At 35.0% G+C, this 25,404-nt stretch overlaps 1 protein-coding gene and 2 long non-coding RNA genes across 3 annotated transcripts; all 3 read left to right on the top strand.

Moving 5' to 3' along the window:
* Positions 1–800: 800 nt before the first annotated feature.
* LOC141608061 (uncharacterized) lies at positions 801–2,450 on the top strand. The gene is made up of 2 exons (XM_074427413.1): positions 801–1,388; positions 2,439–2,450. Exons 1-2 carry the CDS (start codon positions 801–803, stop codon positions 2,448–2,450), a joined length of 600 nt encoding a protein of 199 aa, XP_074283514.1.
* Positions 2,451–23,424: 20,974 nt separating this feature from the next.
* On the top strand, positions 23,425–24,182 carry LOC141609125 (uncharacterized). The gene is made up of 4 exons (XR_012527231.1): positions 23,425–23,470; positions 23,678–23,772; positions 23,907–24,005; positions 24,098–24,182. It is a non-coding gene; the product is annotated as an uncharacterized LOC141609125 (long non-coding RNA).
* Positions 24,183–24,320: 138 nt separating this feature from the next.
* LOC141609126 (uncharacterized) lies at positions 24,321–25,196 on the top strand. The gene is made up of 3 exons (XR_012527232.1): positions 24,321–24,440; positions 24,926–24,990; positions 25,084–25,196. It is a non-coding gene; the product is annotated as an uncharacterized LOC141609126 (long non-coding RNA).
* The last annotated feature ends 208 nt before the right edge of the window (positions 25,197–25,404 follow it).

Here is a 25,404-nt window from a genome sequence, read left to right as displayed (position 1 = left end):
AACTCCAACCACTCACTCGACCAGTCACAATCGGCCGAGTAAGGCCCACTTGGTCGAGTTCCCCTCCCACTCGACCGAGTACCAAAACTCCAAAGCGTAGTATTACAGTTTCAACCAAACACCCCCTTAGAGTTTTGAGATAAGGAAAGCTTTGAGACAAATGAGTAAATGACATTGAAAGTATGAGAAACGTGTGCGTCATTTTTTTTACTTTCATTTTTGTGTTGAAACATTTCGACTATTTCAAATAGTGTTACCTTAATGGCAACTGATTTTTACTTAGCGAGTTAGCACCACTTTTATAATACATAATTTATAGTTTACATTAATATAGTCAATTTTATACCGGATCGTTTTTATATTAATACATATTATTATGATATGCAAATAATTACATGTAAACATTAGATGTAAAAGTAAAGACAAGTCGATTGGTCAGATTACGTATTCGGTCATTTTAAGTTTCAGTATAAGATAGTTCAAGTCTAATTCGTGTTTGGAAATTACGGGTTTGTATGAGTCGAATTTATATGAGTTTCATATCGAAATAAAGTTGAAATACGAATTTATATATTTTTTAAAAATTATAAATACATAATTATTCTTAATTTCCGCTTTTATCTAATTTAATACTCCGTGTATGATGTTGCTAAGAATAAATATTAGCCATTTTATATGGACTCTTATTGTTTAAGAGTCTTTTTGCAAATACCGACAGCAAAACATCATTATCAATTAATATTCGAATATTAATATTCGAATATTAATTGATAAACAAAAATGCTTTTGCTAATGTGGAGATGAGTGCTCAATTGGCTCAGCTGCAACTAAGGAATGCTCAGATTGCCCTTCATGGGGATCCAAAAAATTTACTTCTACAGGAGGATGAACGAATGGCTGGTCAGGTGTATAGAGGCTTGTCTGAAGCTAGAGATAGTTTCTTAGATCAGAAAGCTAAGGTGCATTGGTTGAAGGAGGGAGACAGTAATTCTCAGTACTTTCATAGTCATATGAAGGAAAGAAGAATGTTGAATAGGGTGCTGTCTATAGAGGATATGAATAGTAATATGCAGACTACTTTGGATGGCATAAAGACTGCCTTTCTGGAGTATTATGGTAATCTGTTGGGCACTCATAAATCAGTAAAGAAAGTACATTATCCAACTATAAGAAATGGTAAAACTGTAAATGATGCTCGTGCTTGTCTCTTATTGCAACCTGTTATTCCACAAGAGGTTAAAGAGGCATTATTCTCCATTCCTGCTACTAAGACCCCTGGCCCTGATGGCTTCTCCAGCCAGTTTTTCAAAGATGCATATGAGGTTATTCGAAAAGATGTTGAAGCAGGGGTTATAGAATATTTTCAGAGTGGGAAACTTTTGAAACAGGTAAATGCTACTATGTTAACTTTAACACCTGTTGGACCATATAGATATATGATTAAGTTTTGATAATGACAAGTGTGTGCTTCGTTTTATATATACTCTTGCTCGTAATCGTTTGTTTAGTCTTTGTTAGATTGACTTAGGTTTACAAGTTTAGCAAGTAATGTTATAGCATCCTTGGCTATAACATTGAAGATTTGTGAAACATCGTTCAAGTAATGTTATAGCAGCTTGAGCTATAACATTGAAGATTCTTAAAGCGTCATAGTAACTGTAACAAGTTTCAAGTATTATGATCACTCAAGCAAAAAGGCTTGATCAAGTCTATAACAAGCTTAAGATGAAGAGCTTATGATCAAGATAAAGAGAAGATCCTTTACTGAAGATCTCCAGAAAGATTAGCTAGTATAGGTCTTCATCTAGTAACTGTATCTTAAGAAGAAATATTGGGAAAGTAAAGTTATAGCTATTTCACCTATAACTTTACTTACCAGACTTAAGGTTATAGCTGTTTCTACTATAACTTTGAGTAGCAATTTTATGGCACGATTTTAATAATTTTAAAATCATTTTCAAAAGATAAAATTCTTCAAATGTGTTTCAAAAGATAGACTACCAGCTGGGGCGATGATCACTTGGCCACTGCAGCCCCCGAAGGGGGTGGCTTACATGGTCCATGTGGTGGTGCGGGAATGCATGGGCCTGGGGGGGGGGGACTCAACCCCCTCGTCATCAAAAAAAAAAGATAGAGATAAAATATGGGTTGTTATAATGAATAATTTGCATTTCTCTATTGGTTAGTAAAACGGCTTATGGGTGTCATGCTACCTAGGGTTTGCTAGATTATTTGACCTAACCCCAATCCAAGGAGTGGATTTTCTACCTAGCTGGACACGGCCAAGGGTTCGGCCACACGGCCTTGAGTCGTCTTGGTTTCGTGAGTCCTCTAGTACAAGTAATCTATCCAATTTAATCTAATAATATGTTAACAAGATATTCTCATATCTTAAATATATATTTGATTTAATTTGTTTACTTATCTGAAAATCATAGAGATTAAATTAAGGTAAGATAAGATCTACTTTTATCTTATTTGCTAAAGTTAAATTATCTCATGGATTAAATTAAGGAAGAGATAAGATTTATTTTTCTTGCGAAATAATCTATCTATCTCACGGCATCCATAAGGGTTTCGATTTAAACCCTAATCTTCCTCTCTACTATAAATACACATGATAGTTGTTCATTAAAAATAAGCTTTTCGAAATACAAAATTCCTTGCAAATAATTTTGAGTTTATTTCTAATCAGTTCTTTTATTGTTTTGCATTTGAAAATCTTTACGAAAAGTCGTGCTCTTTAATTTGCATATTATTCTTAAGGTTACGTTATAAGATAATAGTACTTCATATTGTTTCTTACTCGTTCAAACTGTGTGAACACTTAGAAGAACAATCAAATGCTTTCTTAGAAACTAAAGATAGTCAAATCGAATATCTAGTGATATTCAAATTGACTTATAACTAGAGTTAGTTATACGAGTTGGGTTGATAATTTTGTAATCCGGAGAAAGGTACTAAAATTATTAATCGAGAATAGTGGACGTAGGCTTCGACGTGTGAAGCTGAACCACTTCAAAACCGCGTGTCTTTGCAGTTTTCGTTTCCGTTCATTTCATTACGTTCACAAACACTTAGTTAATTAATTAAAGTTTAATCAATAAACTTTAAGTAATTAATTGCATTGACATAAAATAAAAAGTGGGCATAAGTTTTTAAATACTCAACTAGTTTTGAAACCCGTGAAAAATCACGGGTCCTATACAAATTTCCCTTTTCTGTTAATACTACTTGTATAAAACAGATTTTGATTTGGAAACATTGTATGCGATAAAATAGGATGGAAATTATGAGATTGAACATAATAACACGGTAATATAAACAACAACAACAACAACAACAACAACAACAACAACAACAATAATAATAATAATAATAATCTAGGCCCTGTCCGGCTTGCTCTCGGGTTTTTGCTGAGGATGTTTTTGGGGACCACGTTGTTTCTTGTACTGGTACTGTGGGCGTTAAACATCGGCATAACCTTGTCCGGGACACTCTTTTCGACGTCTGCTATAGATCCGTATTCTGCGGGAAGGAGGTTGATATCGGTTTGGTTGATGGACATGGTGGCTCTCTTCGTCCCGCGGATTTATTGCTTTATTCTTGGGACAGGGGGCGTGATGTGTGCGTCGACCTGACAGGTTTTTCACCCTTGACTCGGACTGGGTTGGCAGATTTTGGGCCGGGCCGGGTTGTCGCTGATGCTGCTCAGCGAAAGTGTGCTAAGTATGGGGATTTGTGTGCGGTAGCGGGTTATGGTTTCTTACCCTTCCCTTTCTCTTCACTTGGGGAGCTGGGTTCGGATGTTGTTGCCTTGCTCAAGCGGATCCAGAAATTCTCGGTATCTCAGGATGCGGGGGCTCGGGTGGCCGCTTACATTTTTACTAGACTTAGCTTTGCTATTGCTAAGGGTGTGGGAGCTCAGATTGTATCTCGGCTCCCCACCAATTTCATGTAAACTTTTATTTTTATTTTAATGAAAGCTGCGCACCTCCCTATAAAAAAAAAATAATAATAATAATAAAAAAAAAAAAAAAAATAATAATAACAATAATAATAATAATAAGAGATTAGTGGGGAATAGCCGAATAGAGGCATTGTATTTGTCGTTAAAATGTGGGTCTTTGTAAGAGATACAAAAAAAAAATCTAATCATGAATAACTCTTGTTCTCCCCTATTAACAACCTAGTAAATTAATGGGATTTAAGAATTTAATAGAGAGTTTTTTTGAATGTATATGGTGAACGGATGATGTTGCTCATTGCTCTGATGATTCATGATTTATGCTGACTCGTAAATTCAGTAATGATTTGCATTCTCAATTCAACATACTCAAACTAAATAGTCTAATTATATGTATATAGACATCATTTGTTTATATAGAAATCAATGATTAATACTTATACATGGGTTATGTATTATGTAACTTCAAGATATTGGTGCTCAGAAGATTGATGAGTTTCTTTACCGCCAATTTACCAAAGACGGTCAAGTTTTTCTCCTTCAATAGGTAAGAGAAAAATAGGCTAACAAAGTGAATGAAGTAAGACTAATATAGTAATTGAATACATTGAATACGTGTCTCTCCATTTCAAATTTAATTATCATTTGATGGTTTTGTTTTTCTTGTAAGATTTATCCATCAATGTTGTGTCGAAATTATTACTACAACTAAAAGGCCGAGAATAACTAATAGGCTAAAATTTTTAGCATAATTATTGGAACAAAAATAGATAGGCTAATTAAAATGATCAACGACATAAAAATACATCCTCAATATGGTGATTACTCCATTCAAGAGCTTCAGATTTGATCATCCATATGAACACATCCTCCAACATCAAATATCGTGATTTATCCATCAATGTTGTGTCGAAATTATTACTACAACTAAAAGGCCAAGAATAACTAATAGGCTAAAGAATAACTAATAGGCTAAAAACCTTAGCATAATTATTGAAACAAAAATACATAGGCTAATATCAATTAAAATGATCAACGACATAAAAATACATCCTCAATATTGTGATTACTCCATTCAAGGGCTTCAGATTTGATCATCCATATGAACACATCCTCCAACATCAAATATCGTGTTAACTGATATTGAACTAATATCTGAAATAAAAAAATTGATAATTCTTAAATTGTGTTGTGTACTCACCGATTGTCATGTATTAATAATTAAAATAGGAAAATCTCCAAAAAAAAGAATTTCCAAGAAAAAATGAGAAACATCATGCTACCTCTTACAAAATCCACATACTTATCGATTGTTATTTGCACTTATTGATCTCCAAGTATGTCATGCTCCTGAAAAATTCAATCAATTGTACACGAAATGCAAAATTCCACAAGATATACCGAGTATATGTAAAATATTATCAAATGAGTTTTGTATTAATAATTAAAATAGAAAAATCTCCAAAAAAAAAAAAATTCAAGAAAAAAATGAGAAACATCATGCTACCTCTTAAAAAATCCACATACTTGTCGATTGTCATTTGCACGTATTGATCTCCAAGTATGTTATGCTCCTGAAAATTCAATCAATTGTACAAATTAGTATTATGCCAAAATTAATTGTACACGAACTACAATATTGCATAAGATATACCGAGTATATTTAAAATATTATCAAATGAGTTTGACCAATATAGTAAAATCTTATATTAGAGAACATGAGAAGAACGAATGAGTTGTAGGCTAATAAAAAATTATAATAAAAATGCATGCCTATTATTGTGCTCATGGAATAGACATTATCATCTCAAGAAAAAAAGTAGTAATTAAGAAGTCATAATATCATCAAACGTTTCAAAGTAAATTTCTAAAAAAAAAAATCAAGGTAAATTAAAAATATGAATCATTATAAAAGAACTTGAGATATGAGTTAGGAAGAAAGAAGATGAAAAGTATAGTTAAATGCTTGTGGTGAATTGAATAAAGTATTAAAGTGGAAGAAGATAAAAAGTTTATTGTCTTCTTTGATTTTTTCTAATATTGTAATTGTAAGAATAAATATTAGGGAACATAAAAGAAAATAATTATGATATGATGAGACTTGTAATATGGCTTCTTGAAATCATGTGGTTATATCATATGTCATTTAAAAATACACTCAATGTTAACCTTTTTATAATATTATGATTATATGGATTTTAAAGAAAGAAATAAATGTATACTTTAATTTTTAAATTTGTGTTAATATGAATAAATTTAACCAATTCACTAACATATATGTTCTCTTCCAAAATTTCAATTAAAATGTGAAATATAATTGTAAATTATGAAACTTTAATGTTAATTTTGGTAAGTTACATATTTTTCTGGTTTTTTTAGCTCATCAAATCTTGAATATATACATTTTATTTAAGAATACTAATTATTAATTTTGATTTTCTTTATTTGTATGTTACACAATATGTAATGACATTTTTGTATGGACTTTTAGTAATCATTCATTTTTAAAAAAAAAAATATATCAAATAATCAATAATCTAATAATAATTAATAAATAATTAAATAATCGATAAAAATTAATAGAAATTAATGGGGTATAAAATATTAAATGTTGATGCCATGTGAAATTAAATTAAATGATATAAATAACTTTTTAACTATATAGTATAGATAGATGTCTGCGTGGAGAATGATGGGGGTAGACGTGTGTCAATTTTAACCAACGTGGCAATGTGAATGTCTATGTGGCTTTTCCACATCCCATGTGGCTTTGTCTAGTTGGCCTTTTTAGGATGCCTTTTAATAATATTTATAGATTCAACCCCCCCTCTCTCTCTCTCTCTCTCTCGAGTATTTCGACTGTGATAGACTCTTCAATTGGTATCAGAGCCTCGTGCTCTTTATTGCCTAAACCGCAAAGAGGCTAGATCCGTCTATCTTTTTATCTTTTTATTTTATTTTAATTCTGCTGCCTTACACGTGTGAAATGGATTCCAAGTATCTTAAGTGTCCTATCTTTGATGGGAAGAATTATGGACTTTGGAAAAACATGATGACACACTACGTAAAAGGACATGATTGAGAGTGCTGGACGATTATTAAGAATGGACCACACAAAATTTTGGTCGCATCTTCGGAAGGCACTGCCTATGAGAAAAAGGAAGAAGACTATATTGAGGCTGATTACAAGAAGGCTGAGAAAAACTCGAAAGCGATAAGCCTGTTACAAAACGGCATGACATCGACCGAATTCGATCGTTTTTCTTCTTGCACTTCGGCCAAGGAAATATGGGATGGTCTTGAGCTAGCCTATAAAGGAACGTCAGCTATTGGGAAATATCGTATTGACTTGCTGATTCAAAAATATGAACTGTTTAAAATGGAAAAGAATGAATAACTCGATAGCATGTCAGCACGATTTTCTACCATAGTCAATGAGCTTAAAAATCTTGGCAAAACTTTTAACTCCGAGGATATTGCTAGAAAAGTACTTAGGAGTTTAACCAAGAAATGGCGTCCCAAGGTCACGGTTATGGAAGAAGTCAGAGATCTCACTTCTCTACCTTATGCAGAACTTATTGGTGCTCTCATGGCTCATGAACTCGTCTTGGAAGATGATGAGGCCGAGGCCAGTAACAATAAGAGCATGGCTCTACAAGCTTCTGCTAAGGAAGAAGAAGATGTTGAAATAGAGGACGAAATGGTTTTATTTGCTAAACGATTTAATAAACGCATCTTCAGAAATAAGCAAGCAAAATCGTTTAACAACAACAAGTCCTATAATATGAAAACTTCTGAGTCTAAGAATACGTTTGCTAACAGAGGATGCTTCAAGTGTGGAGAATCCAGTCATATGATTAAGGATTGTCCCACATGGGATAAAATTAAAGACAAAGTAAAACGTCAGAAGACCAAGAATGAATTCAAGAAAGTAATGATGGCATCATGCTGGGGAGATCTCGACACTGAAGATGACGAAGCATCATAAGAAGAAGAAGTTGCTAACCTATGTCTAAGCAACGTCAGTCTTGACCTCTTTTCAGACAATGATAGAGATAGTGTGGACTCCTACTGCTGCTTTCTAGGAGATTCCAAGTCAGAAGAAGAAGAAGAGGTAAGCTATCTTGAACTTAAGAAAAGTGTTAAGAAATTGCCTAAGAATGCTTTAATTGAATACTTTGAGCAATCTCTTGATAAGTGTCACGAACAAGATATGGAATTGAAAGACTTAAAAGAACAAATTCTCGATATTGATGAAGAGAATCATCTCCTTAAAGCAAAGGCCAAAAAGCTTAAATCTAAAGTTACAACTAATATAGCTACAACTTCAGATATGACAAATGCTGAGAAGAAGGCTCTTGAGTCTAAAGTTATAGCTAATGAAGCTATAACCTCAGATCTGAAACTCAACATTAAGCATCTCCAAGCCAAAGTTACAGCTAGTGAAGCTATAACCTTGGAATTGAGGAAAGTCAAAGAGCTGCTTGAGTCAAAGGCTACGGCTAGAGAAGCCGTGATCTCAGACCAAAAGAAGGAGATAGAATCTCTAACTCAGCAATTAAAGGAATCTAAAACCGTTCTATCAAATACTAAAAGAACGCATACCGAGACGGTACAAGTTCTCAATGACAGATTCCAAAACTTTCGTGATAATTATGAAGAGACTCATCCTCCCAAGGTCATAGAGTCAGACCATTCCGAATGCAACAAAGAGATACAATCCTTAAAAGACTTACTCTTGCATGCTAGAAAGGTTCACGAAAAGTGGGAAGGTAGCACACGTGTCCTAAATTTCCTAACTGAGCAATCAGATAATAACATGAAATTAGGATTAGGGCACGAGTGCTATGGTCGTAGAGATCACTCTAAATGCAAATCAACCCCTTCCGAACGAGATTTCAGAAGAAGAAAATATTCAAATCTACCAGAATACTTGATTTGTAATTACTGTGGTCATACTGGTCATATCAAAGAAAACTGTGTCAAACATGCTCAGGATTTAAGAAAAGGAATCAACTTTGTTAAAGCTTCTGACACTGTTTTCGAGGATAATGATTGTACCCCATATGAACCAAGTACAAATGAAGAACGCAACAATGATCACCGTTGGTTCTATGATATGAGCTTTGATTTTAAGAAGGCTACCAAATCAGAACAAACACCTAAACCTAAAGAGCCCTTCAAAACCAAAGCTCCCCCAAAACAACCTGAAAGACTACGACATGAGGAACCCAGAACTTAAACCAAGACGGTTCCCAGACAAACCCATTTGCCTCCAAAATGTAAAGTTATTAAAAAGGTTTGTGTCAGAAGAGATTTAGTTTTTAGAGTGACTAACGTCAAAGGACCCAACTTAGCTTGGGTACCTAAAAGCTGGCTCTAATTATTTTGCAGGTTGTAGTGAAAGAAAATAACTTATGGTACCTTGATAGTGGATGCTCAAGGCACATGACTGGAGATGTAAATTTATTTCTTTCACTTGAGCCCTTCGATGGAGGTAAGGTCACATTTGGCGATAACAATAAGGGTAAGATTATCGGTGTTGGTAAAGTTGGAATATCTTCTTCTCATGCTATTAGTGATGTTTATCTTGTTAGTGGTCTCAAGCATAATTTACTGAGTATCTCTCAATTATGTGACAAAGGAAATAAAGTTGTCTTTCATTTAGATTCTTGTCGAATAATAATTGAAGGAACAAGTAGTGTTGTGCTTGAGGGACATCGTAGAAGGAATGTCTATTTGATTGCTCTAAATAATATTCCTACTAATTCGTTCACATGCATGAAAGTAACAACGGATGATCCGTGTCTTTGGCACAAAATATTTGCTCACATAAATTCAACAACGTTGAATAAGCTAAAGAGATAGGATTTGGTTGAAGGACTTCCCTCAATCAAATTCGATCAAGAGACTTTATGTGACTCGTGTGCTCGATGCAAACATGTGAGATCATCGTTCAAACCCAAGAGAATGGTAAGTACCAATGAACCACTAGAACTCGTGCATATGGATCTATGTGGCCCTATAAAGGTAAGAAGTAGAGGTGGCGTTTTAGTTGATGATTACTCTAGATATGTTTGGCCAATCTTTCTCAGCTCAAAAGATGAAACTTTCGAAGAGTTTGCAGTTCTAATGAAGCTTGCCCAAAACAAATATAAATCCAAATTTGTATGTATTCGTACGGATCATGACACTGAATTTGATAACCATGCTTTTATAGAATACTATAGGGAGAATGGTGTTGGGCATAACTTCTCGGCACCATGAACCCCACAACAAAACGGTGTTGTTGAGCGTATGAATAGAACATTGGAGGATATGGCACGCACGATGTTGTTATGTAGCGGCCTACCTCGCAATTTTTGGGCTGAAGCTGTTAGCACTGCATGCTATGTTCATAATCGAGCTTTGATTAGACTCATTCTCAAGAAGACTACTTATGAGCTTCTTAGGGGACGTAAACCTAACATATCACATCTATGTTGCTTCGGGAGTAAATGTTTTGTCCATAATAATGGCAAAAATAGATTAAGCAAATTCGATCCCAGAAGTGACGAAGCGGTGTTTGTTGGTTATTCTAATCATAGTAAAGCATATAAGGTTTTCAATAAGAGAACCTTATGCATCGAAGAAAGTGTTCATGTTGTTTTTGATGAGAATAATATATTTGACAAAGCTGAACAGGATGAGGAAGAAGATTTGAACGAACCGGACTTCCGACTATCCAGGGATGATCTTCCAGAATTGGATGAGGAGGATAAAGAAATTGAGGGCACAAATGATGAACAGGGAAGCCCTTCGAACGATAAAGGAAAGAGAACTGAGAGTTTAGTTGATGATACTAAAACCTCTTCTCAATCTAAGCAATTGGAGAATAAAGTTATAGGTGATGATGCTATAACATCAACTCCAAGTCAACGAACTAAGTCCAATGTTATACCTGATTCTGTTATGACCCCAGGATTGGATTCAGGGGGAACAAGGCTTGAACCCCAATCATTTGAAGAAGATGAGACTAGTTCAGATGAAGATGTGCCTCCTGTTTCTAAGAAATGGAGATATAAGGACTCTCATCCAATGGAGACCATCCTAGGAAGTCTGAATGAAGGTGTTCGAACTCGTAGAAGACTTAACAAATTTTGCTCGTTCTACTCCTTTCTCTCAGCCATTGAGCCAACAAATATCAAAGAAGCACTTGCAGAACCAGATTGGATCGTTGCTAAGCAAGAAGAGCTTCAACAGTTCGAACGGAACAAAGTTTGGCATTTGGTTGCTAGACCTAAAGAGCGAACTGTTATTGGTACAAGATGGGTTTTTAGAAACAAACTGGACGATACAGGAGTTATTATACGAAATAAAGTCAGATTGGTTGTACAAGGGTACAATAAACAAGAAGGAATTGACTATGATGAGACTTTCGCTCCTGTAGCTAGACTTGAGGCTATTAGATTATTAATAGTATTTGTTGCTCATAAAGGAATTAAACTTTATCAAATGGATGTTAAGACAACATTTCTTAACGGTTATTTGAATGAGGAGGTTTTTGTTGAGCAACCTCCAGGATTTCTCGATAGCAAATTTCAAAACTATGTTTTCAAATTGGATAAAGCCTTGTATGGTTTGAAACAAGCTCCGAGGTCGTGGTACGACAGATTGTCAAAATATCTACTTGAAAGTGGGTTTAAAAGAGGATCTGTCGACAAAACCTTATTTCTGAAAACTGAGAATTCCGATTTATTAGTTGTACAAATTTACGTTGACGATATTATTTTTGGTTCAACTAATGATCGTTTATGTAAATATTTTTCAGAATTAATGACCTCAGAATTCGAGATGGCCATGATGGGAGAACTCAAGTTCTTCCTTGGACTCCAAATTCAACAAACTTCTGAAGGAATTATGATACACCAACAAAAATACATCAAGGAACTAATCAAGAAATTCGGTATGGAAAATTTTAATTCTAAGCCAACTCCTATGGGTACAGATAAGAAGTTGACTTTGGATGAAAACGGTAAGTCTTTCGATGAGACGACTTATCGAGGTATGATTGGCTCACTTCTTTATTTAACTGCAAGTCGTCATGATATTATGTTTATTGTATGCGTATATGCTCGATTTCAATCGTGACCTAAAGAATCGCATATGATTGCAGTTAAGAGAATCTTGAAGTATTTAATTGGTACATCTAAATTATATCTATGGTATCCTATTGAGTGTAATTTCGATCTCATAGGGTATTCAGATGCAGATTATGCAGGTTGTTCACTTGACAGAAAAAGTACTTCTGGCATAGCTACGTTTGTTGGACTGTGTATTATTACATGGGGGTCAAAGAAGCATAATTCCGTTGCATTATCTACAGCTGAAGCCGAATACATTGCCGCTGGGCTGGTATGTTCTCAACTTTTATGGCTTAAGCAACAATTATGTGATTACGGTGTTAATGTTGGATGTATACCTATTTTATGCGATAACACGAGTGCTATAATTATATCTAAGAACCCTGCGTAGCACTCACGAACTAAGCATATAGACATTAGACACCATTTTCTACGTGACCATGTAGATAAGGGCAACATAAGACTGGAATTTTGTAGTACAGAAAAACAATGGGCTGACATTTTTACCAAAGCATTGGCTAGAGAACGTTTTGAGATTTTACGGTTGGAAATTGGTTTAATTGGTGGCAACTAAACTTGTCACAAATATTTTATTTTCCGTATGACTGACTAGATTTGACGAGATTGTATAACTATGTCCGTATGTTTCGTTGCAAGTTTATTTGTGTTAAATGTTATATTATATTACGAGAATATTCCATCTGCTAGTCATGTATATCTTATGCTCTATTACGAACCTTAAAGTCGGTAACAAATTTTATCTGTTATATCTCCTTACCGAAAATTCCTCTATAATTCTATCTTTTGTCAAATTTTATCTTACCATATCTCACAAAAGATTTACCCTAACTAATATCTCCTAAACTTTCTATAAAATTTGGTAAGTAAATAAATAAATAAAAATCCCACAAAATCCACTTGCCTAATCCTACACGCTACCCTACTCCCTTTCCTAATCCCACACAAACTCAACTTACCATAATTTACTTTGATCAAACCCATAAATACCCCACCTCTATCCGTCACCATCACCTCACAACTCTCAAAAAATTTACCTATCTCAATACTTTTCCACACTCAACCTCCAAAAATTAATCATCATCATGACACCTCCTTCAACTCGCCTCCACTCTCCCTTAACTCGGTCCACAACTCGGACCGGGTTATCTAAGCCACCATGCAACAAATCCTTTACTCTTACCAAAACTCCCTCACCTCAACCAAGCCATAAGCCTACCAATCCCGATCATAACCGGGTTGATCCTAACCTAGAAGGGAAATGATGAAAGCTTAACAAGGGTAAGAAGAAGGTTGTTGGTTTTGAGGGTTCGGTTGAAGAAACCGAGATAGTGGTCAATCAAGATGGTCCTCAAAGAGCTATGTTTCGTGATTACATGCCGAATGCAACATTGACGGGTCTGGATAAGGTTCGGCTTACCGCTGATGAAAGGACTCGGGTAAACCGTGTTATGAGATACGGTATTCATGGAGGACGGTCTTATTCCGAAAAGTGGTATGGAAAAAATTGAAGCTTTACAATTTTTCAAAGATTTCTTAACCTATCAAGAGTGGAAAAAGGTTAGCTCTTTCATCGGTCCCGTATATCCGATAGAGGTAATCCAGTTTTATTCTTTGGTTTCTATGAGGAATAACATGTTGCATGCAATGGTCAATGAGTCTGAAGTCACCATCTCTTTTGACGATTTTTGTACTCTGTTTTCGGTCCCTGATGATGGGATCGAAATCAACCCGAGTGTGGAATGGAGGGATGTGACGGAGGAAGAGAAGCTCAAAACTAAAAGGTCTTTTGATGATGGTGCTACGGGGTCGAGTAATATGTTAGCGGGGCCGTTTAATCCTAAGTTGAAATTTTTCCTAAATTTTCTTTGGAATACGGTTGTCCCGAGGAGAGGTGGTCGTGATAAGTTGTCAAGTTATGAAATGGTTTTGGTCTCAAAGTGGCTCGAAGGAACCAAGGTTAGTCTACCCCGACTTGTTTTTCATCGGATTATCCAAACTAGTATTTCCGTCACCGAGGAAAAATTGTACACCACTTTGGATTTACCTTTTGGAATGTGGATTTCTCGATTGTTAGTACATAAAGGGGTTGTCGGTCCTACTAGCTATGGCGTCATGGTCAAGGATGAGATGTGTGACACTCATCTTCAATTCATGAAAATTGGCGCAATTGGACCCGACTTGGTTTTCATGGCTAAGGGTAATGTGGTGGAGAAGACTTCGGATGGGATGTCGGTTGTGGAAAAAAAGTTGGACTCGTTTATGGCGAGTATTTGTGAAAAATTAGATGCTCAAAACAAGTTGATTGCGGAGTTGGTCTCGGGTTTGGGTAAAGAAAAGAATGGGGCTTCGGTTTCGAATGGTTCGGGTAATGCCGAGGTCCTAGCTTATTTGCATGGGTTGGAAGCTCGTGTTGATGCTATGGCTCGTGATGCGGCTAGAGCGGCTAAGGAGTGCGTTCGTTATTCCGGGTCATTGGCTAATTTGGCTAGTCAAGGAGGGGCGATTTGGCGTGAAGGGAAGGCTATGCATGAGGATATGGGGGTCATTTACGAGGCTACTAAAGCCTTGTCCTTAAAGGTGCTCAATTTTGAGACGTGCCTCACGGCACAAGCTAACCATGTCCGGTCGTGCTTTGATCGTCTTGACTCTCTTGAGTTTAGGACTCGTCCCGGTTATGTGAACCCGAATGTCGTGAAACGCGACTATCCTTAAACTCGCCACAATCCTTTCCTTGCTTTCTTTTTATTAGACTTTATATTTTGGATTTATGTCTAATTCGGCCTATTTTGGCTTACTTTACTATTCGGCCCATTAGGCATTAAAACTTGTTAAATCATTCGGCCCTTTGGCATTAGACTGCTTGGTTTGTAGTAGACATATGTTATATTTGGCATGCTTATCGTAGATTACTTTCTCGTTTTATAATCTTTCTTTGCATGATTAATGCGTGTCTCGATCTATATTATTCTAGTTGTTTCATGTCTTTTCTCGTCTTTTCGATGATGTCAAGAGGGGGGAAGAAAATGATCGTGACTTAAGTATTTGCCTTAGCTTGCTCCTTGTCAGAACCTTTAATCTCTTAAGGTCCTTAGATGCTATACTTTGTATATAAGTGGTTTGTTCTTGCGTTCAACTGACCATGACTTTTATGGTATTATGTTGAGGGGGAACTTACACTTAGTCACAAATCGTAAGAGACTTGTCATCATCAAAAAGGGGGAATTTGTTGGACCATATAGATATATGATTAAGTTTTGATAATGACAAGTGTGTGCTTCATTTTATATATACTCTTGCTCGTAATCGTTTGTTTAGTCTTTGTTAGATTGACTTAGGTTTACAAGTTTATCAAGTAATGTTATAGCATCCTTGGCTATAACATTGAAGATTTGTGAAGCATCGTTCAAGTAATGTTATAGCAGCTTGAGCTATAACATTGAAGATTCTTAAAGCGTCATAGTAACTGTAACAAGTTTCAAGTATGATGATCACTCAAGCAAAAAGGCTCGATCAAGTCTATAACAAGCTCAAGATGAAGAGCTTATGATCAAGATAAAGAGAAGATCCTTTACTGAAGATCTCCAGGAAGATTAGCTAGTATAGGTCTTCATCTAGTAACGGTATCTTAAGAAGAAATATTGGGAAAGTAAAGTTATAGCTATCTCACCTATAACTTTACTTACCAGACTTAAGGTTATAGCTGTTTCTACTATAACTTTGAGTAGCAATTTTATGGCACGATTTTAATAATTTTAAAATCATTTTCAAAAGATAAAATTCTTCAAATGTGTTTCAAAATCATGTGTGTATATGGTAGAGATAAAATATGGGTTGTTATAATGAATAATTTGTATTTCTCTATTGGTTAGTAAAACGGCTTATGGGTCGTCATGCTACCTAGGGTTTGCTAGATTATTTGACCTAACCCTAATCCAAGGAGTGGATTTTCTACCTAGCTGGACACGGCCAAGGGTTCGGCCACACGGCCTTGAGTCGTCTTGGTTTCGTGAGTCCTCTAGTACAAGTAATCTATCCAATTAAATCTAATAATATTTTTACAAGATATTCTCATATCTTAAATATATATTTGATTTAATTTGTTTACTTATCTGAAAATCATAGAGATTAAATTAAGGTAAGATAAGATCTACTTTTATCTTATTTGCTAAAGTTAAATTATCTCATGGATTAAATTAAGGAAGAGATAAGATTTATTTTTCTTGCGAAATAATCTATCTATCTCACGGCATCCATTAGGGTTTCGATTTAAACCCTAATCTTCCTCTCTACTATAAATACACATGATAGTTGTTCATTAAAAATAAGCTTTTTGAAATACAAAATTCCTTGTAAACAATTTTGAGTTTATTTCTAATCAGTTCTTTTATTGTTTTGCATTTGAAAATCTTTACGAAAAGTCGTGCTCTTTAATTTGCATATTATTCTTAAGGTTACGTTATAAGATAATAGTACTTCATATTGTTTCTTACTCGTTCAAACTGTGTGAACACTTAGAAGAACAATCAAGTGCTTTCTTAGTAACTTAAGATAGTCAAATCGAATATCTAGTGATATTCAAATTGAGTTATAACTAGAGTTAGTTATACGAGTTGGGTTGATAATTTTGTAATCCGGAGAAAGGTACTAAAATTATTAATCGAGAATAGTGGACGTAGGCTTCGACGTGTGAAGCTGAACCACTTCAAAATCGTGTGTCTTTGCAGTTTTCGTTTCTATTCATTTCATTACGTTCACAAACACTTAGTTAATTAATTAAAGTTTAATCAATAAACTTTAAGTAATTAATTGCATTGACATAAAATAAAAAGTGGGCATAAGTTTTTAAATACTCAATTCACCCCCCCCCCCTCTCGAGTATTTCGACTGTGATAGACTCTTCAATACCTAAGAAAAATAGACTTGTGGCTGTCTCTGATTTTAGACCCATTGCATATTGTAATGTATTATATAAGTGTATCACAAAGATTATGAGTACTAGAATTTCTCGAGTTCTGCCAGATATTATTAGTGATAACCAGAGTGCTTTTATCAAAGGGAGAGACATTGTTGATAACATATTGATTTGTCAAGATCATGTGAGACTTTATAATAGGAAGAGTTGTTCACCTAGATGTATGATAGAAGTGGATTTGAAGAAGTCTTATGACTCAATAGAATGGGAGTTTATTGAACACATGCTGAAAGCTTTAAGATTTCCTAATACTGTCATTGGGTGGATAATAAAGTGTATCACCACCCCTTCTTTCTCAATCTCTTTGAATGGCTCAACATTTGGCTTTTTTAAGGGACAAAAAGGGATAAGGCAGGGTGATCCTATGTCACCTCTACTCTTCACTATCTGCATGGAATATTTAACTAGAATTCTGAATGTGTTCACTGGTAGAAATGGATTTAAATTTCATCCTCTGTCCAAGACTCTAAAATTGTGTCATCTATACTTTGTTGATGACATGCTTTTCTTCCGTAAAGGGGATGAAAACCCAGTGCTTGTGTTACTTAAGGCTTTTGCTACATTTTGTGAGGCCTATGGTTTGTAAATTAATAAGGATAAGTCTGATATCTATGTAAATGCTATTAGACAGGGCAGTGCACATGCTATTTTGGCAATGTTTGGGTTTCATGAAGGGGTGTTCCCTTTTAGATACTTAGGCATACCTATCTCTTATAAGAGAATTGCAGTGGGGGATTGTAGCAGACTGGTGGAGAAGCTTGTGGGCAGAATAAGAAGCTTGGGTGCTTTTAAGTTGGGCTATGCAGGCAGACTGGTCATAGTTCAAAGTGTGTTGTCTTAGTTGCAGTCTTATTGGTCCATAATTTTTGTTATACCCACCACTGTGATTACTAAAATGATGAATATCTGTAGAAATTACCTGTGGGCAGGATCTGAGGAATTTCTTAAGGTGCCTCCAGTGTCATGGGAGAGGGTCTGTAAGGTGATTCAAAGCAAAGTATGGAATCAAGCTATGATTGGCAAATATTGTTGGTGGATTGTCTCTAAGGCTGACCATCTCTAGATCAAGTGGCTCAATCACATTTATATTAAAGGTCAGGACTGGCTTTCTTATAAGCCTTCCTTGAACTCTAGCTGGACTTGGAGAAAAATATGTAAAATCAAAGAATTGTATGTTGAAGCCAGGGTATGTGCAGGATTAGTAGAGTATGAATGGTGGTAGGTGTACTACTGTCTCTGGTTATGAATGGGTTTTGGGGGCTCAAATTCAGGTACCTTGGGTGCCTGTGGTGTGGAATAGACTGAACGTACCTAAGCATAGCTTCATTGCTTGGATGTATGTTCAGAACAGGTTATTGACTAAAGTCAGATTAAGTCATTTTGGTATGGCTGTGGCAACTGGGTGTGATATGTGTATGGTGCACTCTGAAACTCATTCTCGCTTATTCTTCGAGTGCCTATACAACAGAGCTTGTTTGGACAGAGTAAATGTATGGTTAGGGGTGCAGGTTCTGGTGTGTGATCCAGTTCAATGGTGCCTGCAACTGAGATGTAAGTCATTGATGCAAAAGAAACTTATCTGTGCTCCAGTCTGTGCTTTGATCTATCTTATTTGGTTGGCCCGAAATAAATGCAGAATTTACAATGTGCTCCCACATCCGGCCTTCCTTACTCAAGAGCCGCAGAAGAGTATTAGGTTCAGATTTCAAAATCAGAGATGGAATTTGAAGAATAAGGTACCATGTTTATGGTTGGCTCAGATTGGTTTTTCATAATGTAACTAGTTTTTGTACCCGTGCAAAAAGGACGGGTCGCTTTAAATATTAAAGTGAAATTCGGTAGTTTAATTAATGGTTGGTAAATTATTAAACTTCATGCTTCATATTTTACTACACGTCATTTTAGCTGTTCCTTTTTACCAGAAACATCTTTAGAAGCTCACCGGAGTGCAACGTAAAATAGCTTCATTTTTCGTTAATCAATAAATACACACTTTTCTCAAATTGATACATTTTTTTGAGAAAAATCAAATATAACTTGATTACTGAAAACTAAACCGTGCTTATTTGTTTGGGTAGGATGAGAAAAATTGAGTAGCCTTATTACTATCATGATTTGAGTGAAGTATATTTAACGTGAAATCTGACAACACTATCAATTCACGGCGCACTGAAAACTAAGATAGTTATACATTTTAATAATTTGATCATTTACTACACCATTAAAACTCATAGGAAATTGAAATTGCGGTATCAAAATCTTTTTTAGATTTAACCATCATGAAAATATGTTTTACAATAATGACAGTTATCTACTTGTCTAGAAATTTTGATAATCAACCATCTCAACTTCTTGTTAATATAAACAGTTCACTTACACATTAATCATGTAAATACTTTACCTACTCCATAAGCAAACATTTGAAGAACCAATAAAATACTTGAAATATTCTAATTTTTCACTAATTTATGGCATTCTTGATCTATCTAGGGAATGACTTTTTCATTCAATGTAAACACTTGTTGAATATTAGAATAAAACTCCAATGCCTTCTCCCTCTCTATTTACTTTTGTAATCGATCAATTACTAAATGCATACATAGAAAAGAATTAGCGGTAAAAGTAATAGGAAAAAAAAAAGGAAGAATTCTTACCTTCTATATGGAATATAATTATTATCCAATACTTAATCTTTCATTTGTTAATTAAAATTAAAATATATTTATAAAACAGTATTACCCAAGACATATTAAGAGTCACTAATTTAACATAATTCATTAATTACTAACTAAATACCATGAATTATGTGACCACAATCCACATTAACTTCTAATAAGAATATCCTAGATACATTGCATACATTTTTTGAGGTAAATGATGAAGAAAAATTGACGTCCAAATACATTGGTGTAACCTTTTTACAACTTTATAATTTTTTTTTCCATATCCATACTCTTTAAAAAACCCAAGGTATGGTTACTGTAACTGTAACAGTATCATTTAGCTATTCTGCCCATTATGCCCCCCTTTTATTCCTATATTACTTCCGTGCCATTTTTTGGGTTAATTTACTCATCTTCATCTCATTCCCCTCATTTCCTCTCGAAGGCTCATATCCCCTTTCCTCATTTTCCATTTCTCTGGTTTCTACTTTCTTCTGTGGATTTCTTTTCTTTTGCTAATTTCTTCTTTTATCAAAAGCAATCAACTATGGCATAATCTCCCTTTTTAAAATCCTGACCCTAAATCTAGCCAAAACAACAATCGTCATTACAATCGCCAATATTCCCGTTTTTTATTTATACAATCGCCATTATTCCCTTTTTTATTTATATATTACGAGAAAGCATCTCACTTATGAGATCGACAGCAATGGCCGTCACGAATTCAGTCTGGCTGAAAGAACATATAGCAGGGCAAGTTGTCATGTTCATTATTATGATTTTCTTCCTATATGTGTTGATTGTGAGTTATTATATTATTTGCAAATAATTTTTAGTTGGTTTTTTGGGTTTTAATTGATTGCATGCAATGATTTGGGGTTTTTAAAAGTTTATTAGAGTGCTTGAATGCATTCATTTGGGGCAATTAAACTTTCTGGGTTATTTGCGTGCTTGGATCCCTCTATTACTGTGATTTTTGATCGTGAGTTAATTTAAAAATTTAGGGTTTAGTCTTTGGGTTTACACATTTATTTGCATGCAAGGTTCTGGCCATTTTTAAAGGTTAAAATTGATTGCATAATTTGGTTAGCTAAAAAGCACTTACAGTATTTTAAGACAGTATGTTCGTATGGAGGTCAGTCCAGAGTTGTAAACAAATACCACATTTAGTGTGAGCATGGTTCGAAGTGATCTTCTATCGGCGATTCTGTTTTATTCACTTTAGCCTTTTCCGTTTGATTTTATTTTATTTTATTATTTTGATCAATTAATGGTATTTGAGGTTTTATGGTTCATTTTTTTATCCGTTTAGCTCTGGTTTTATTGGCTGGTTCAAGATTTGTTGTTTAAGTTTGTGTTTGGATAACTGACTTGTGAGTAGCTATTTGATTATGATTCGCATTTTTTTTGGGTGAATGACTTTATCTAAGTTTGTAATATGGGTAGTTCTGTAGACTTCTGAAGGTGATCACCAGTAGGTGTTGGTCCATGATTCGTTTCGTTAAATTATTGGGTTAGGAGCTTCTCTTATACAATAAAGTATGAGGTTAGCGGTCACTATTTCCGTATACTACTACGATGGGGATGTATTTTTTTGATCATGTCGTACTGTAAATTTGATAGTTTTGAACTATCTCTGTATTTCAAGGCTACCATTCATTGTTGCAATTCAACATGGATTTGTACTTAATAGCTCACTGTTTGTCATCAGCAAACCATACTTTAGTTTTTGCATTATAATTGGTTCATGACAATGATTCGTTAGTTGTATCTACTAATCATGGTACACTGAATTTGCTCTTAGGTCTTACTTTTCTCTTTTACCATTCTCTATGAAGAAGAGATAAAGTCGAAGCCTGATGTTGCATTGATTGTGGTAAGGTCTTTGATCTCACCCCCTTCATACATTTTATGTGATGTAAGTTCTTAATATTTCATCACCTACAAAATGAATAAATGGGTTCATATGTGAATAATTGATGCACAATTGACTAGGAAGATGAGCTTAATGGGAAAGTTATGGTTCTTACTGATTTTTGGAAGTCAGTGTGCATGCTTTATATGGTTGGGTTTGATCCAAGTAAACAAAGGATAAGTACGTCCTAGCTACCAGGACTATTTAGGCGTCTTTTGAATTTCTTTTATTGTGGTTTTTGATGTTTTGCACCTTTATTACATTTTTTGCATTAGGATAAAATATTGGTTGGCTTACGTTGATAAAACAATCATGGAAGAGCTAAACTGAGTAGTTGCCTGGTAAATATGGAATGGACGGTAAGCATTGCGCTTATGCTTCCTTTACTGAAAGTCGGCCCGGGATATAAGGTTAGTTTTTTTTCTTTTCTTCATCCACTAATCTAATTTACATAACTTAGGGTTTAGTTTCTGGGTTATAATTGATGCATACGATCATCTGGGCTCTTTGGTATGTGTTAAGTTGTATAGAGTTAGTTATTGTGAGTTCCCCTGTTCATTATTGTAATTTCCTTTCTAAATGTTGCCTATTGATGAGCTGGCTTATTGATTGTGAGGTAATTTAAATAATTTAAGGTTACCACTTTAATTAATAGTTATTGCTTGAAGTGTAGTTAGAGTAGTGACGTTGTTTGGCAGTTTAAGGCATGGTTTCGTTCTCCGGTTCGCTTTTAGTGAATATACTTGTGTTCATGATTTGGTTTGATCAACTTGTAGTGGATAATTGACTGGTGTTCATGATTTAGTTCCGTTTGATCCAAGTCATATTTTGGCTTGCTTATTTGAACTAGGTTGCCTTCTAATTTGAATTTCTTGATGATTATGGAATGCTTATTCTTGGTTACCTTTGTGTGTTTAACATGGGTTGTTTGCTGGTTCGATATTTTACTTTTATTGATAGTACATCTATATTATCGGGCGCTTTGCGTTTTCAAGCCATTGTTTGTTACTCATTTGATGATGTATACTTTAGGGTTTTGCTTTGAGATTAGGCCATATTTTTCGATCTAGGGTTTTGCTCTATACGCTACTTAAACATCTTTTTATCCTCTGTTCTTCGTTTTGAGCTTACCTGCTCCACTGCATTTTTTTCAGCTTTCTTTGTTTTTCTTTTTCTTGTGCCTTTTTTTGGTTTGACCCTCCTTTTAATCGTGTATATCTGGAGTTTTGCAGCATTGCTGCAAAACATCACATAGATTCGAGCACAACCATATTAGGTGTCCAGGGTGTGGTATGTTATCTGGAATATTTATATTCGAATAATGTTGTGGTGAGTACTGAGTTGGTCGTTGACATATTGGTTAGCTTTTGATTGTATATTATTGTTTGGTGTGTGAAGGGTTTGAAAAACTTCACAAAGTCTGCCAATAATCTGATACAGGAGCTTCAGAAGATTGATGGTGATTATTATCCTGAGGTATGCATCAGAGTATTAGACATTAATAACTTCTATTCAGCGAGTTTAACTTATAGACCAAATGATCAGCTTCTTGCCATCTACTGACTGTCATTGTGACGGTTTTATATGTGCAGACACTTTACCAAATGTTTATTGTCAACGCGGGCCCTGGATTTAGGCTTCTATGAAACTCTATAAATAATTTCTTAGATCCAAAAACCACCTCAAAGATTCATGTATTATAAAGTTTCACCTTCCCACCGAAGCAACTTACTAATTCATAATCATGTGAAAATATGTTGTAGGTTCTTGGTACCAAGTTCCAAAGTAGGCTACTTGGAGTGATTGATGGTAGGTAGTTTGTTTATCATTTGTCAGGGTTGATTTCAATTCCTTATCTGACAGACCTACAATTTCTACAAGTTCTCTTAATTATTTAATTGTTGAAAATTTAAGCAACATTTTGTCGAGGTGGAGTGTAGTCATTGCATGACATGCCTTTGTATTATTCTGTTCTAGAGGTAGCTTGTCTAATAATTTGGTAATTGTCGTATGCAGTGAGTTGTCGGATTTCTTTGTGGTACGTGCTCTTGTTCTGACCAAGGAGGGTGTCTTCTGTCTGATAAGGGTCACCTGGGCCTGAGATATTGAAGGTCTGTCATCTGTTTAATGAATTCACTGTCTTCCGTCTTTCTTTGAAGGTTTTATTTTTATCTTTTAGGTAATTCATCACATAACCCTGAATCCTTTTTTTTGTTGCTATTTTTTTATATTTATTTTCATGCAGATGGTTCTTAATGGGGAGGCACGGCGTGCAAGATAAGTTGTCAAAGCCCTGAATACTGATGGAAAGGTTGTTGCTTATGCGAAGCCACAATTGCCAATGGTGAGCCCATTCATAAGCTTGAAAATGGGTACCTTCATTGATGTGAGTTTGTTTATTATTTTTTGTTATGTGATGCTTTTGTTATGAAGCAGTTAAAAGAAAGTGACACATAACTGCCGAGTCAAGATCCGATGCCGAAGATATTACTTCTCCAAAGGCGTCAATTAACTACTCAAATTTGACTTTGACTCATGTGCTTGAAGAGGTAGATTTGGAACACATATTGTATTTAAATTGCTGGTGTTACTACATAATCTATTTCTGTTTATGTTGAAAAATTATCGGGTATATCAAGACTGTTGTTGGGGGCATGCAGGCTAAGATCAACGGAAAGACGAGCTATGCTACTGGCTTTTCAGGTTATGATGAGTACGTAACAATGGTGGATAAGCCTGTGGATACTGGTTTGAAAAAAGCAGTCATTTGTCCCCAAAGGTAAGCAATTACATAGCTTTCTAAGAAAATATACCAGGCGTGATTTGTAGCGTTATATGTATGGAGTACTCCCTATGTCCTAGATTATGGTTCACACTTTTCGCTTTAGGTCCTCCCACCACGACAAGGTTCACACTTTGTTTTATGAAACTTTTTTTGTCTGTTTTGTTCTAATGTACGCCACTCATTTTTTTCTCCTTTCTTATTAATTTGTCTCCACTTACCCCTCTTTAGTTTCTTGTGTCTAGACGGGTGCAGATCCTGCTTTGGGACACAAGGAGTAATATGTCACTATTCTCGAACTTATGGAGATCAACTCAATTGGGTGTAACTATTACGTTTTTGTATTGCTTTTAGTTTCTGAAAGAACGGTATAGAAGACAAATTAGATAAATGGGAACCTCTACTTTTGTACTTGCTGATGATTGATGAATTACTATTGTATTATAATTGTACATTCTCATACTGTTTCTCTATTGTTGCAGAATTCCTTCATAAGCTATGACTCTCTTCATAAATTAGGAATACCCAGCCTACACAGTTCTTGCAGGTATATAGCAGCCTCTTTTGTTTACATGTGCATATGTTAATCAATTCACCTCCCTACAGATCTTAATTGATGTGTTATGACTTCTGAATGTAGTCCAGATATCCTGAAGGTATTTCATTAATCACCATGTTCATTCATCCCTCAATGATTAAGATGTTGGATGCATCTGTTGATGTCTTGATGATGTTATTGAACGTAATAGCGGGTAAGTGTCTGTATTGTGCTATAAGTTGATAATGGTGGTTTATGTATGTGAGTTTCACCATTGAGAAATCTTGTCTCGGTTGCTAACACAGTGTGGGGCTTTGTACAACAGACAACTTAAAACATGATTTGTGGGAGACTTTGAGTCAGCGAGTAAAATAGTAGTATAATGGTGTGTCAATCCTTGAATTTTTAAGATTCTGTAATTGA

This window comes from Silene latifolia, chromosome 10, assembly GCF_048544455.1.
Source record: "Silene latifolia isolate original U9 population chromosome 10, ASM4854445v1, whole genome shotgun sequence".
NCBI classification, from domain to species: domain Eukaryota; kingdom Viridiplantae; phylum Streptophyta; class Magnoliopsida; order Caryophyllales; family Caryophyllaceae; genus Silene; species Silene latifolia.
The sequence above is the reverse complement of the archived record's forward strand: the minus strand, read 5'-3'. Positions and strand labels throughout refer to the sequence as shown.

What these genes read in the sequence shown, in the direction of transcription:
- LOC141608061 (XM_074427413.1), top strand. Translation starts at nt 801, where the DNA reads ATGAGTGCTCAATTGGCTCAGCTGCAACTAAGGAATGCTCAGATTGCC.